Here is a 15,129-nt window from a genome sequence, read left to right on the forward strand (position 1 = left end):
ACCATATCTCCAATACAAATTATATTTACTATGCTATGCTTCATCCAATAGGCTACATTACTGCTATGAATCATGTGAACTAACACCATTTTCTTAAATAGTACGCAATGGTAGATAGTGGTACATCACCTGCATGATTATATAAAAATAAAACATTAAAACATACCTTGGAACATTCTCCATGAAGATAGATATGTTTTATGCCATACTGTGGAGTATTATAGTCAAAGGAACAACATTTCCATACAAACAAGGAGGAGGAGCTCACAGTAAGGACACATGTTTTTCGATCTATAATGAAGAAAAAAACAAAAAACAAACAAAAAAAAACCCCAACTATGCGTATATTTCAGTATATTTGTCAAAAAGGTTCTGCACTATGGCTTTAACCTAATTTATTCCTATTGTATTGAAACCCAGCAGTGCCCTGAGGAAACCTGTGTAGACACAAATAAAACAAACTCCACACAAAAATGTCCTCACCGGTCCAGGAATCACACTCAGGACCTTCAATGGTGTACAATACACAATACTCACATTAAAATCGAACTTGAGTAACAGAGCTTCAGACAGAGCAGTGTCTACAGTTAGCGGCATGTTAATGATCATCAGCTGCAAAGTGTCAATAGTCCAGTGGTCATAAAATACTATCACATAGCTCCATTTAGGTGGTTTAGAGTCAATTTAGTTCACATTCCTGTTCTCCTTTGGTTTAGTCCTTGTTTAGAACTAATATAGCAAGTGTGTAGTCCTGTTTTAGACCAAGAATAGTCCTTTTGTAGATTACATGGTTTAGATCTGGTGGCATTTAGAAGGCTAAAAAAGGCTTGGTGGTAATTAGTGGGAATAACTTGAGAATCTCTAATATAGATGCTAGTTTTAATTTTCTAGAAATATTTTAGGAAATCTGGCACTGACAGAGGAAATATTTGTGTGCAGTTCAAATACTGTGCTCCTCTGTGTATTACAGAAACTGGTTTGAATGAGACTGAAGCAGTAATATGGATTATTGGTGCCCTCATGTGGTAGATGTGAAAAACATTAAGCAAAGGAAATACTAGATTGAATGCATGTCTCTGTTATTATCTGACACAGAAGATAATAACAGATTTAATTTTTTTTAACTTAAAAATGTGTACCTTCAATCAGAGACTATGGTTCTGGACTGGGATAAAGTGGATCAAGTATTTTGTGTCAGGTTTATTAGGGAGTCCTTGTGTAGACCTGGTTTAAATCCATGTTCCTGCTCTCTCCTATAGTAGTCCCTGGTTTAGTCCTGGCTCAGTTCTGGTTTAGTTCTACGTTACTCCCATCATGTCTTTATTACATTCCAAGGAATTTGACAATAAAAAGGCAAACTTTTCTACTTCTGTGGAGACAAGCAGATAACACCACCAGGCCAAGTTACAGATCAGATTTGAGGAGTTGCAACCCTACTCACAGATTTTTTTAGTAATAAAACACATAAAATTAAAGATAGATAAGTTGAATGCCATACTGTGAAACATTCCAGGCAAAGCAATAACATCTCCTTGGAGACATGCAGATGGTGGACTCCCTCATCAGAAACGTTACATGTTGCACCTTTAAGCATCAATTAATGATGTACAGAGACCATGGACATCAGAATATTCAAAATCCCCTTTCCACCTTTATTTAAACACAACTTTCAAAGAACCTTCAACACATCAAGTCTTATTCCACTACTATCCTATGACACGCTGACCTACAAATAAATAATGATAATAACACAATTAATAATCAAATATATAAATACATAAAATTAAGTGTCATACAAAAAAATAAACACTTTTTCCATTTTTGCATTTTTCAAGCGACGTGTTAAGACACAAATTCAAGCTAAAACAATAGAAAAACAGGCAGGAAAAAACTATGAGCTTCAAATCACAATGAGGCAAACAGTGCTTAAATTTAAAAAAAAAAGAAAAAGAAAAGTGGTTTAACTCTTTCTCCTCCCACATAAACTGGATTATCAAATAAAAAAACAACCCTTTATCAATACAATCATTTCATTGGATTTAAGAAAACTTTTCTGGTGGATGGAGGGAGATATTCTAGTTTTTTCCTGTAATGTTCCTCTAAATGGCATTAAACTTAGTAATCTCCACGATTCCAAAACCAAGTATTTTTTGGACAATAAAATGCCTGAAACTGAATAAATGAACGATATACAAGTTTATACTATAATGAGGAACATTCCAGGAAAAGCTATGACATTTTATGATACAAGCAGGTTAAGGACTCTCCTCCAGAAAAGTTAAGCAGTGCACCTTTAATTTTCATGTAGCATATTGTGAAAAACTAGACCTATATTGTTACATTATAGGCTTTAACGTTGGTGAGTTTTGACTATGCTGGCACACTCCAGTAAGAGGTGTTATTGAGTAAAAGATAGCAGGAAGTCTTATTACCATGACTGACTCTAGTGTTGAACAAACAGATGTAAATAAATGGCTTTTTCAATAAGAATTTTAAACAGTGATGTTATGTTTAACATTTCAGCAGTGTTAGTATTATTAGCAGTGATATAAAGCTAATGGATTTGAGTGCAATTGTACTGTATTGTATTTTCCTTTTGTTCATAAACTGATTGCAAAATGGTTTAAAAGGCATTATGTGTAGCATTTCCCACAGAAACTTAAAATGTAATAGTAATTGTAGTTTCCTCTAGTTAAGGTAGTACGGTAGTTATTTTACAAACTTCTGTTATAACAGATTCCTGATTCACAACTGACAGATAATATAACTTGAAATGTTGAAACCATTCCGCAGTACTCTGAATTTTTCTAAAGCTTCTGTGCACTTTTAATAATACATTTCTGAAATAATAAGCATTAGAAATCATTATTAAAATATACTGGAAAAAATTATAAGAAAGTAATTTCACACTTGTTACAAATATCAGTATTACGTAAAGTTTGAAACCTTCTATTCTCTATGGAAATTGCAATTTTGAATCAGTGTTGTTTTGCCTAGAATGTTCCACCAAATGGCTTAAAACTTGGCAATTTCCATGGAGACAAGGTGATGGACCCTCCAACAGAGAAGTTACATAATGCTACTTTAACTAGCATAATATCAGTTGTGTAATAGTAGTGAAGGAAATGGCTAAAGCTACACATAGCACCTTTCAAAACAATGAAAAGTGACAAAATTGTACAATGTTTTATTTGTGATTGTCTTTTGGATTTACTTCAAAACCTTTGCTCACAACCAAATAACGTCCATGCTTAACTTACCATTCCTTCAATTTCTTGTAGATAAACTAATCTTTTAAACCAATTATTTTCTTCTAATCGCTCCTCTCCACATCACCGTTCCTGTATTTTCAAATTAATTATATATAACTTAAACTTTTTCACTCCCAGAAGATGTTGGTGATGTCAGAGTCCAGGCTGAAGATCCATAAAACCAAAGGAGCTACGATAGCCACGAACGCCCAGGACACCCCTCTTAGCGACAGCTGTATCCAAGTGCCAAAGCCCGCCCCTCCTCCTCTCCTCCGCTGCTCTTCCTCCTCCTCCAGGGACTGAGAGAGACGGGAAAGGAGAATGCAATTTCAATATTCATTTTTATTTACGAGTTTTTCCACTGAAGAAAATACTGAAGTTCACCAGTGTCATCAGGTGTAAACCAGCTAAGAAACCAAACCAGAACTAAAACAAAGGCGGGGGAGCACAGCCTGTAGCCCATTGGCTTCTGCAGACACACAAGACACTGCCCCTCATTGCAGTGAGTGCAACATAGAGCAGAACCAACTGCAGCATGTGTGATATAAATGGGGATCTTGCTGTACAGCCCGTGCCTTTCTGCAGTATCAATGTGTGAAGCACTAAAGGCTGTTAATCTGAGGTGAGAGAAATTTGGTTGTTTTGAAATAAATTCTTTAGTAAGGTGATATGGAAGTAAATTACGTCACAGAAGTTTGGCTATGTTTTACAAATTACAGATCACCAACAAGCTTGTTCGTTTCCCACTTATCACTACAATAAATTGATGGCAACGCTCTGTCTGAGTTTGACCTAAGACTGCGTTTAAGCAGTCTTAGGTCAACTTTGGTTTTAACAATATGCTGTAATTTGCAGAACATTTTTAGTAGAGATGGGGAAAAATTGTAAATCAAATTTTTTTGGGAAAAAAAGATCTACCATTTTATTTTTAGGTAAAGTCACCCAGCCCTAACAGGATTCCACAATCTCTTTTATCCAAGACAGCACAGGACCTTTACCTGAATCTGTGTTCCTGGTTCAATGTAATTTCTAGCCAAAAACTTGAGTGCTTCGTCCATGAAAATCACTGGAAGAGACAACTTCAACACCACCACCCATTGAGGCCAGGACAGAGGCCGGATTTGGAAAATCATCTGAGGAAAAACATACAAACAGTTGAGCAAAGTAGATAGAACTAGGACTAAGGAGATAAACAGGCTGCATATTCTTGAATTGCATATTTTCAGATGGAAGGCAGAGGCCTATATAACTATGGGAGATACACTGTTTTTGAAAAACTATCAATATTTATGCTCCACATATGTTGAACCTTATGATTATTTGTGTGGGATTAGCTCCATATTAATCTTTTGTCTTTAAGTTCTCTCCACTGACAACATGTCTTTAGGTATGAATAATGGCACCACTTTCTGAAGCCATTGTGACCAAAAAAATGTTTTATTTACTTATGCTAGCCAGTCAGAACCACACGCTTTAACAAATCTTTACAAAGATATGTGTCTGGAACCATATCCCGTCTCCCTGATTTGAGCTGTGATTGCCATGCAGGTTAACCAATCAGTGGGATGCACAGTCTGTGTTAAAACAAACATGGCGGCTTACATGTAAAAAAAGGACAAGAAAATAACACAATGGAGTGGTTAAGAAATAGCACAGATTTCTGCTGAATTAACAATTGAAGCACTAAACACGGGTAAAAGAAGTTGTAGATTTTGCTCTGAATGGGGAGATTGTAAGGAAATGTCTTCGTATTTAAGAGACATGTGCTACAAATGTGGTGTTCTTAAACCAGACAGAGTTTTCTTTTTCATGGTCTGATTCCAGACCCCTCTGGATTCAAATAGAATGTAGAAGGGACTGGTCAGGCAAGCTGATCGTGATAATCGTTAACAATATGATTTATTTATTTATTTTTTCCAATGTATTTTTTATTAAGCAATCAATTAGAAAAACAATTTTGAAACATCACAATTCTTTTCTCTTTTTCCCCTATAACATCCAAACCCCAGAACAAACCCACCCTGTTGCACCATAAAAAATATATATATATACAAAGAACATACATATGATACTACCCACTAAAGCAGTAGTGCCATTACTCCTGTGAGATGAGTGAGGGATCAATATCTCTAATCTTACTCAAAACAGGTTGCCAAGTACTGAAAAACTTATTGGTGCAGCCTCTTATAGAAAATCTGATTTTCTCTAATGTTAAATGGTGTACAAGGTCGTCAAGCCACAATCTAAAAGTTGGAGGTCGTTTATCCTTCCACTTGAGCAGTATCAATCTTCTAGCCAAGAGTGTAGCAAAAGCCATTATATTTTTTATAATTCTTATGAAGGTGAATACATTTTAGTGAAATACCGAATATTGCGATTGTGGCTTCAGGTTCAAAGCTAGGTCCTAATGCTTCAGAAAGAAATTTAAAAATGGACTGCCAAAAGTTTCTCAGCTTTGAACAAAACCAAAACATATGTGACAATGTCCCTGGCTCAGTTTCGCAACGATCACAATTACCATTAAGTTCCGGTTTGATCTTAGCTAGCTTTACTTTGGACCAATGTAGTCTATGGACAACTTTAAATTGTATAACTCTTTGTCTTAAGCAAATTGAAGACTCGTGAATATTATCTAAGACCGATTGCCAAACATCATCAGAGAGTTTTATATCCAGTTCCTCTTCCCATTTCATTTTAACACGAGACAGAGGCTCTACATTATATGAGTTGAGTACGGTGTAGACTTTACCAATGATTCCTTTAGAGTGTGGGTTTAAGTCCAAAATATTTTCAAGAAGAGAGTCTGGTGGCCTTGAGGGGAAACAGGTAAATGAGGTAGACACAAAGCTGCGAAGTTGAAGATACCTGAAGAAATGAGAATCAGGGATATGGTACTTTGTTTTCAGTCTTTCAAATGAGGCAAAAAGACCTTCAATAAACAGGTTCTTCAATGTCCTTAGACCATTTGTAGCCCATAGTGTAAAAGAGTCATCAATAACAGATGGAGTAAACATGTGGTTTTTCACAGTTGGGGCATATATTGACATATTTTTAAGACCAAAATTTCTCCTAAATTGTGCCCAGATTTTGAATGAATGTTTAACCACTGGATTTAAAGAAAATTTATCTAATGATTGAGATAAAGGTAGCTCTGAACAAAGCAGTGAGTGCAAAGAGGCAGTTTGACATGACATTTTCTCAAGGTTCAACCATTTGGAGTCTCTTTTACATACAGACTCTGACCACTGCAACATTGCACGAATATTGGCAGCCCAGTAGTAATATTGGAAGTTAGGTAGTGATAATCCTCCATGGTTTCTATGGTATTGTAAAATATTTTTACGGATACGCGCATTCTTCCCATTCCATATAAATGACGACACCATGTTATCTAAGTTTAAGAAAAAGGTTTTCGTTAAAAAAATAGGAACCGATTGAAAAAGATATAGAAATTTGGGTAAAACATTCATTTTAATAACATTTATCCTGCCCCCCAGGTATAATGGTAATGTATTCCAGCGTTCAAAGTCACGTTTTATGCAATCTAATAATGGAACAAAATTTGCTTTGTATAGGTGCTTGTAGTTATTAGTAATCCATACTCCTAGGTACTTAAATTTATCCTTACTTAGTTTAAATGGCATTGACCTCAGAAGAGACTGTGATGCTATTGAATTTATGGGCATTAATTCACTCTTTTGCATATTCACTTTGTAGCCTGATATTTTCCCAAAGTCATTCAGTAGAGTAAGTAAATTCGGCAGACTTCGCAAAGGTTCCGACACATACAAAAGGGTGTCGTCCGCATATAAAGACACTTTATGTTCAAAATCCCCTCTCTGGATACCTTTAATAGAAGCATCACTACGTATTGCAATCGCCAAAGGTTCAATGACCAAAGAAAATAACAAAGGGGATAGGGGGCAGCCTTGCCTTGTTCCGCGTCCTAGCTTAAAAAAGGGTGACAGATTATCATTTGTGCGGACAGCAGCAACAGGGGAAAAATATAAAGTGTGTATCCATGAAATAAACTTTAACCCAAAGCCAAATTTTTTAAGCGTATAGAACAAATAATCCCACTCCACCCGATCAAATGCTTTCTCAGCATCAAGTGACAAAACTACTTCTGATGTGTCAGGTGGAGTGGGATGGTGGAGGATATTTAGGAGTCTGCGAATGTTATGGAATGAATAGCGATTTCTAATAAACCCCGTCTGATCATCACAGATAATGGAAGGTAGAATGGTCTCCAAACGACATGCTATAATTTTGGCAAAAATTTTACTATCTACATTTAGTAGAGAAATGGGTCGGTAAGAGCCACATTCCAATTTGTTTTTATCTTTTTTGTGAATCAGAGATATAACAGCCTGTCTCATAGTTTCTGGGAGCGAGCCAGAAATTGATGACTCCTCATAGACAGAAAGCAGGATAGGGGCCAGGTCATTAGAAAATGTTTTGAAAAATTCACTTGTAAAGCCGTCTGGTCCCGGTGATTTCCCGCTTTGCATGGATGCAACTGCCTCAAAAAAATCTTCTTTCGAGAAGGGTCTTTCCATTTCTTGAACTGATTCCTCAGCAATAGTAGGCAGACTAAGTTTCCTGAAAAAACTGTCAAAAAGTAATTCATTCCCATGGGACTCAGAAGTATATAGTTGTGTGTAATACTCACTGAACCTACGGTTAATCTCCAAAGGATCTGTTAACCTAGCTCCATGTTCTCCATTAATAGCAAGAATAGCTTGATCAACCTGCTGTTGACGCAATTGGTGGGCTAACATTTTACCTATTTTTTCGCCATGTTCATACATTTTATGTCGACATTTATTTAAAAGGTTTTCAGTTTGCTTTGTTGTCAACAGATTGAATTCAGTGTGGAGAACTATGCGTTGTTTAACCAAATCAGGTGAAGGAGAGTTGGCTAACGCTTCATCTAGCCGCAAAATGTCCCCCTCAATCTTTTTAACCTGCTCATGTTGATCTTTTTTAATTTTGGCACTATAAGATATAATTTGGCCTCTAAGGTAAGCTTTTAGTGATTCCCAGATTAAACCACAGGATATGCCTGGAGTACTATTACGTAATATATATTCAGTTATTTCATTTGAAATAAATTTGACAAACTCTCCATCAGAAAGTAATAAATTATTAAATCTCCATGGTCGGTATCTTTTGCCTAGAGTTGGCATATTTAGGCTCATTAACAACGGTGCATGATCTGAAATAACTATTGCTTTATATTCGCACTTATTAACTAATGGTAGTAACTTGCTGTCAAGAAAAAAATAATCAATCCGTGAGAATGTTTTATGCACTGGCGAATAGAAAGAGTACCCTCTGCGACCAGGATTCTGAAATCTCCAAACATCAGTCATTCCATAGGTTTTGAGAAGCTGGTTAACCACTTGTGTTGACCGAGCTGGTTGGATAGTTTTAGGTGAACTTCGATCCAATGAGGGAGATAACACACAGTTTATATCGCCTCCGAGAATGAGATGATGGTGTCTATGTTTGGTATACGAGAGAAAATTCCGGTAAAGAAGGCGCCATCATCCCAGTTAGGAGCATATATGCTCGCTAGGACAACAGGGGTATTATTTAGTCTGCCCACTACTATAATATATCGCCCAGCTGAATCAGCTTCTACTTTTGTCATGGTAAAAGAAATTGACTTTTTGATGAGAATAGCTGTACCTCTAGATTTAGAATGAAAATTTGAATGAAATAATTGTCCCACCCATCCTCCTCTAAGTTTTGAATGGCCGAATGTATCTAAATGGGTTTCTTGGAGAAATGCGATGTCCACATCTAATTGCTTCAAATGCGTAAGCACCCTTCTACGTTTTACTGGGTGATTTAAGGACTTAACATTCCAGCTAACAAGATTGACCTGGCAAATATCAATTTGGGTATTCGATAAGTGACTAGCCATATGTTTTGAGATAAAATATTATTAAACCATTCAATCTGATAATATAATAGAATTTACAAAAAGAAAATCCCGTCACTGTCACAAAAATATACAAAACGGATAATAACAATTTCACATTAGGTGCAACAGGTGCCCCACCCCAACTGTCACCAACAGGAACATGGTGATAATAAACTAACCCTTTACAACTAAATCCACACATTATGTGTTTGTAAGAGCTCTAGCCTAACAGTTTGCTCTGCACTAAAAGGTGTAAACAAGATGAGGTACAAAATTAAAATTAGAAAAAAAAAAACGTTTCAGAAATTACTAGTTCAGTATTCGACTGGCGTTCAGTTGAATTTGCCATTATATATAATATGCATATAATTATTGTTGACTTATACTGCGTGAAACCAAAAGGGTACGGCAAAGGAGAGAAAGCAAAGGAGCTCCCTCACAGAATGTTATTCCTCACATATGCCATGGCCTCCGCTGCATCCCGAAAGCGCTTTTCGACACCATCATGGGTGATCCGCAGCAGAGCCGGGTGGAGGATCCCGTAGCGCACGTTGGCTGTGTCTCAATTCGCCAAATGCACCCTTCAAGGGTCCTTACGAAGTACTCTTCCGCACTTCCACCGCTGTCTTTGAGCGTACGATACGTACATTACATACGTTGTTTTTAATGATTTATTATTTAATAGAAGAAAAGTCAAGATGTCGATGTGTTTTTTTAGATTGAATATCAATAGGCAAATATAACGTTCGAGGTGTTTTTTTTACTCAATTGTAGCTACTTCATAACTTAAACAAAATATACCTTGTGAAAACGTAATAACAGAGACAGAGGTAACAATATCATTTCTACATTCATAGTCTATAAACCAGAGAACACTGATTAGGTGTACATATAGTGGGATATTGCAGTTTAATGGTTCGGTATTTTGGCCAGTGGCTACACCACTTTAATAACAGTAGAGGGCACTGTTTCCCTTCTATGCCGTGCCAGTTCTTTTCATCTGATTATTATAAGGTATTTTCTAGCAGTGCAGCGCTACATCAAACTAGTGTCTTGATTTACTAACACGAAAGTAAATGACACATGCCCACGAGGGAGTGCAGACCTATGGAATGTACCGGAACTCATGAAGATTTTGTGCACGTCTCAGGACTCTGTTCTGTCCTTTCCTCAGAGTCCGTTGCTTCATTGTTCACATTACCTGTGTGAAACTCATTAAACTCTTCTGACTTTATGTTTCAGTCTCTTGGTCTTTGACGCTTACAGTAGAAACGAACATTCTTACATTATTCTTATTGCAATAATAATTTCTAATGATAATAATGTCTCTTATTGTCTAGCAATAACTGCACATTCCTTTATTCCATGTAACTCCTTTTTAATCATCACACACACTGTACAGATCTTTATTCAGATTTAACAGTTTCATGTCGCTCTGTTGTAGATGAGGTAAACCAGTACGAACATTTGAACGTATATTGCGCAACGGACATTTTCTTCTCTTTTTTGCGTAGGCGCGGTGCATGACGGGATATAGAAGTGCGTGAAGTGTGCACGGATGCAGGCTTCGGATACGTCCGATCTCCATGGAAACGGTGCAAAGGGAAGGGCAGGTTTGTCGGCCGCATTCAGTAGGGTGGGTTGAAATGGGACAGCCCTTGTCGCGCCGGAAATTACGTCACTGCCCTTCGAACCGCCCTTCCAATGGTGATTCTAAGGCCAGGTGGGCGAATTGGGACACAGCCGTTGTCCCGTCCACGTAGGAGTTTTCTGACGTCATTAAAGGCCGATCTGGCATGAGCCACACTCGGCGGGTAGTCGGGGAAGATGAGGATGGTGGAATCATTGTGGAGGAGAGGACCAGCATCCCGGGCACGGCGGAGGATGTCGAGACAATCTTGATAGTAGTGTAGTTTGGCTATGATCGCTCTGGACTTACCCTTTACTCGATTCGACGGCGCGGTGCGGTGGGATCTGTCAATCAGAACATCCTTATCCATTTTCAGTATCTCTCTGAGCAATTTAGATACTGATACTGGTGTACTCGGGGATTCTTCGGCTACATTCAGTATACGAATATTTGATCTGCGCATTCGTCCCTCCATGTCCAAACACTTATCCTGAAGAACCGCCACTTTTTCTCCAGTTGCTGGACGGAGTCTTGTAATGTTACGATTTGGTCAGAACATCCCGAAAGTCCCTGCTCCATATCAGACACCGTAGACTGGATTGTGTCTAACTGGGAGCGCAGAATCGTAGTGCTGCTAGCTATTTCAGACCTGACTATCTGCATCATCTCCGTTTTAACATCACCAAACTCCTTTGCAATGATCTTTGCAAGCTCACTTTGAAAGAGTGCAGCCATCTCGGTCTTGATAGAGGATAGTATTTCAGTTTTGAGATCCAGCGCGGCTGGCGCGGGTTGGCCACTCCGCTCCGCTGGCTCCGTTAGCTCCTCCGATGGCATGCTAGGTGCGGTGCTAGGTGCGATGTTAGATGCAGCGGAACTCGTGTTGCTAGCAGCGGTAGCAGCGGTCTTGCCCGTATACTTGTATTTGCGCAGATTATTCGCCATTTACACCCGTGGATGGAAGCTCAAATGTTGTATCAGAGTTTTAGAAAGTACACATATGTTAAAGTTATAGTCATACGCCAAATAAAACGGCTTTTTTTGCAAATACGTGCAGAGCACACTAAACTTCCAACCTACTCCATTGCCTGCTCACTAGCGCCCCCCTAACAATATGATTTTAATATAATAATATTTAACCCTCTATAAACTCACGGGCAGCGGGTCGACATAGAGGATGAGGAAGTGCAGAGCCATGGACAGACAGATGGCTCCCATCAGCCACGGGTTTGACCAGGGAGGCATCTTCAGCAGGGACTGGTTTTCTGAAAGACTACACACAAACAGAGAAAAGGATATACAGTTGCATCCTTTGAAATTTGATCTAACCAAATTTATATTTTATAATCTAACAAATGTTCATTCAAATAAATAAATAAAACAAGTTTATTTTCTTTGTAAGCTTTACATTTTTTGTCCCCCTTTCATATGCCCCATACTTGCGCCCTCTGCTCAGAGTTTTTTGTACACAGATACTTTTTACTTTCACATGAATTGACAAGGCTAACCTGTCTAAAGGAAGTTTAAAAACCTGAAAATTGCTTGCTAGAATTGGCAAAAAATAAAGGTAATTGAGGCATTATGCAGTGGCTGCTGTGTGACAGCTTTGAGTACTTACCTGTTGAGGGCATTGCACATCTCGATGGTGACCAGCACAGACAGAGCCATGGTCATAGGCATCGGAGACTCAAACACAGAGCACTGTACTCCAGCAAAATCCTCATGGCCCTCACTGCACTGGAGGTAATGAGACTGAGGGCAGAAATCACAGGTTTACGTCATATTCATTTGCAATATGGGCACAGGCAGTAGCTGGCTATTCATGGATTTCATGTTCCTGATAAAGGGGACATTTTGAGGACATATAATATTTTGTTTTCAAGCCAACACTGCAGAGCTTTCTACTGTATGTGGCACATCACCTGTATGATTCCATGGGAATAGAAGATTAAAATAATTCTCCATAGAAGATAGTTACTTTTTATGCCATACTGTGGAATATTATAGCCAAACAAGTAGATGGAGCCAAGCAAGTAAGAGTAAGGCTTGTGCAGATGCTTGTGGAGTCGGTACTCACAGTACTGACTAGGGCTAGGTGATATGGGAAAAACGTTTTTTTCCCTATATTCACCTATCTCGATTTTCGATTGGATCTTGGTTCAAGGGACTATAAGCATGCACACGCACGTTATCACTGTCAGCAGATACACATGCGATATCCGTGGGCTAAATTAGGTCTCAAGTTTCACTCATAAATGATGAGAAAATACTCATGTATTTTCTGTAACTTAGATTATAATGATAAGAAGGACAAGAGAAAATAGCAGAAAGTGAGGAGCTGAGGCTGGATCAGAGAGAGGGAGGGGGTGTGAGGACAGACAGCACTGCACACACAGAGGCAGAGGCCTTCCCTCTGCCGCTGAGCCAGCCTTAGCCTTTCAGCTAAAAAAGTGAGCAGCACCTTCTCTTCAACACCACACGCTCTTACTGCCACAGGATTGATTGTAGACCTGTCATCATCGAGACTGACAAAAATTTAGATAAGAGCACATGTTTTTCAGTGCAATAAAACTATCCAGAATGAAATAATATATGATAAGGTGCAGTGAGGCTTTAACTTGTCAATTGCAATGGTAACAGTTCTAATTTTTCATCATTATGAAACTCATGGTTACACAAGTTTAAGATACACTATTGTGTAAGTAAATTTGTCCTCTGCATTTGAGCTATCCTTCAATGGTGCCGGCACCAATCTGTCAGGAGCAGTGGGTGCTGCACGGCCCATCTCCAGATCTTCAGCTAAGGTAGTCCCGACCAAGACTAGCTCAAGGATTTGGAGGTATGTTGTTGTGTTTTCAGTTAATGGGTTAAAGTGTCTTACCAGCTGATAGAAGGAGACTTTAGGTCCATCATGCGCTGCCATAAACCACCAAGCAGCAGCTCCTACAGTGGCTGCTCCAACATAACCTACAGAGAAATACATGAATGAACATACTTGCATGTTTAGAAAATAAAACAGCACCAACACGGGCCATCTGCTTTTATTTCCTCTGAAAGCTTTTGTCATCTTTTTACATTGACTAAGTTCTTCCTGCTGCCTGTGAGTGTAGAAGTCATCTTAACGATACACTATGTACATTTTCTGCAAGAGGATCTGCCAGCTGCTTCTCTCTATGAGAAGGTTAATACTTTGCCTGGAATGTTCCACAGCATGGCATTAAACTTAAAACAGCATGACAATCTTCATGGTATCAAGCAGGTGATCATTAGGTTTCAATTCAATTCTAACTTAAAGTAGAAACTTAAAACATGAACAAGCATCAGGTGAGACTAGGCTCAACAAAACTCATACATACATACATACATGCATACATTCAGTATATGCAACAAAATCATCTCAAATCACTGAATTTCTTTTAATATATTTTTTCAATTACAAATGAAGGTATTTTCAAGGTAAATATCTAGGCTTTAAACAATTGTACATTTACTGTCTATGTTTATATTTGTCTAAGGGCCAGTTTTTATGAGTGTTTACATGTAATTGTACATCTATAGACTCACAGCCGATAATGAGGTATCGACAGAAAAGCCACCCAGAGATGAGTGGTTCCTTTGGAGAGCGAGGAGGCCGTGACATGATGTCCAGGTCTGGAGGGTTAAAGCCCAGAGCTGTGGCCGGAAAACCATCAGTGACCAAGTTCACCCACAACAACTGTACTGGAATCAGGGCTTCAGGCATTCCCAAGGCCGCTGTGAGGAAGATGCTGCAGAGAGGCACACACAGAGAGGCAGAGACAGAGAGGCACACACAGAGAGGCAGAGAGAGAGGCAGAGAGAGAGGCAGAGAGAGAGAGAGAGAGAGAGAGAGAGAGGCAGAGACAGGGGGGAAGGGAGAGAGAGAAAGAGAGGCAGAGAGTGAATGAGAAAAGGGGGCAGAGAGAGACAGTTAAATTCCTTGGACGAGGTATGAAAACCTTGGTGTGATCATCATACTATTAAGAGATTGGTAGCTGATTCAGAGCACACAGACAAATACATCGGATTACGAGAACAGCTGCTAAAATGCCATTACAAAGCAGCAAACAGATATTTGAAGCTGCTGGTGCCCCCCCTGGAGTCCCACGAACATTAAGGTGTAGCATCCTCCAGAGGCTTGCAGTTGTACTTAAACCTTCTATTCGGCCACCCTTAACCAATGCTCACAATCAGAATACGGACCCAGTAGACCCAGAAATACATGAAGACTAATTTTCAAACAGTGTTGTTCACTGATAGGTGCTGCGCAACCTTGGATGGCCCAGATGGATGAAGTG

The 15,129-nt window shown here is 38.7% G+C and overlaps 2 protein-coding genes across 2 annotated transcripts in view; one reads left to right on the forward strand and one right to left on the reverse strand.

Annotated features, from left to right (window-relative positions):
* Positions 1–15,129, forward strand: part of tmx2b (thioredoxin-related transmembrane protein 2b) — a 157,917-nt gene that overhangs the window by 59,220 nt on the left and 83,568 nt on the right. The window lies entirely within an intron of this gene.
* The window catches only part of si:dkey-28b4.8 (sarcoplasmic/endoplasmic reticulum calcium ATPase 2), a 39,880-nt gene continuing 26,380 nt past the window's right edge, over positions 1,630–15,129 (reverse strand). The window contains exons 19-24 of the mRNA XM_033966451.2: positions 14,378–14,580; positions 13,695–13,780; positions 12,432–12,565; positions 11,969–12,086; positions 4,250–4,384; positions 1,630–3,550 (exon numbers count right to left, since the gene is read on the reverse strand). Coding sequence (XP_033822342.1) covers positions 3,380–3,550; positions 4,250–4,384; positions 11,969–12,086; positions 12,432–12,565; positions 13,695–13,780; positions 14,378–14,580 — 847 coding nt within the window. The 3' untranslated portion in view covers positions 1,630–3,379. The remainder of the gene's footprint in view (positions 3,551–4,249; positions 4,385–11,968; positions 12,087–12,431; positions 12,566–13,694; positions 13,781–14,377; positions 14,581–15,129) is intronic.

Source organism: Periophthalmus magnuspinnatus, chromosome 1, assembly GCF_009829125.3.
Source record: "Periophthalmus magnuspinnatus isolate fPerMag1 chromosome 1, fPerMag1.2.pri, whole genome shotgun sequence".
Lineage (NCBI taxonomy): Eukaryota > Metazoa > Chordata > Actinopteri > Gobiiformes > Gobiidae > Periophthalmus > Periophthalmus magnuspinnatus.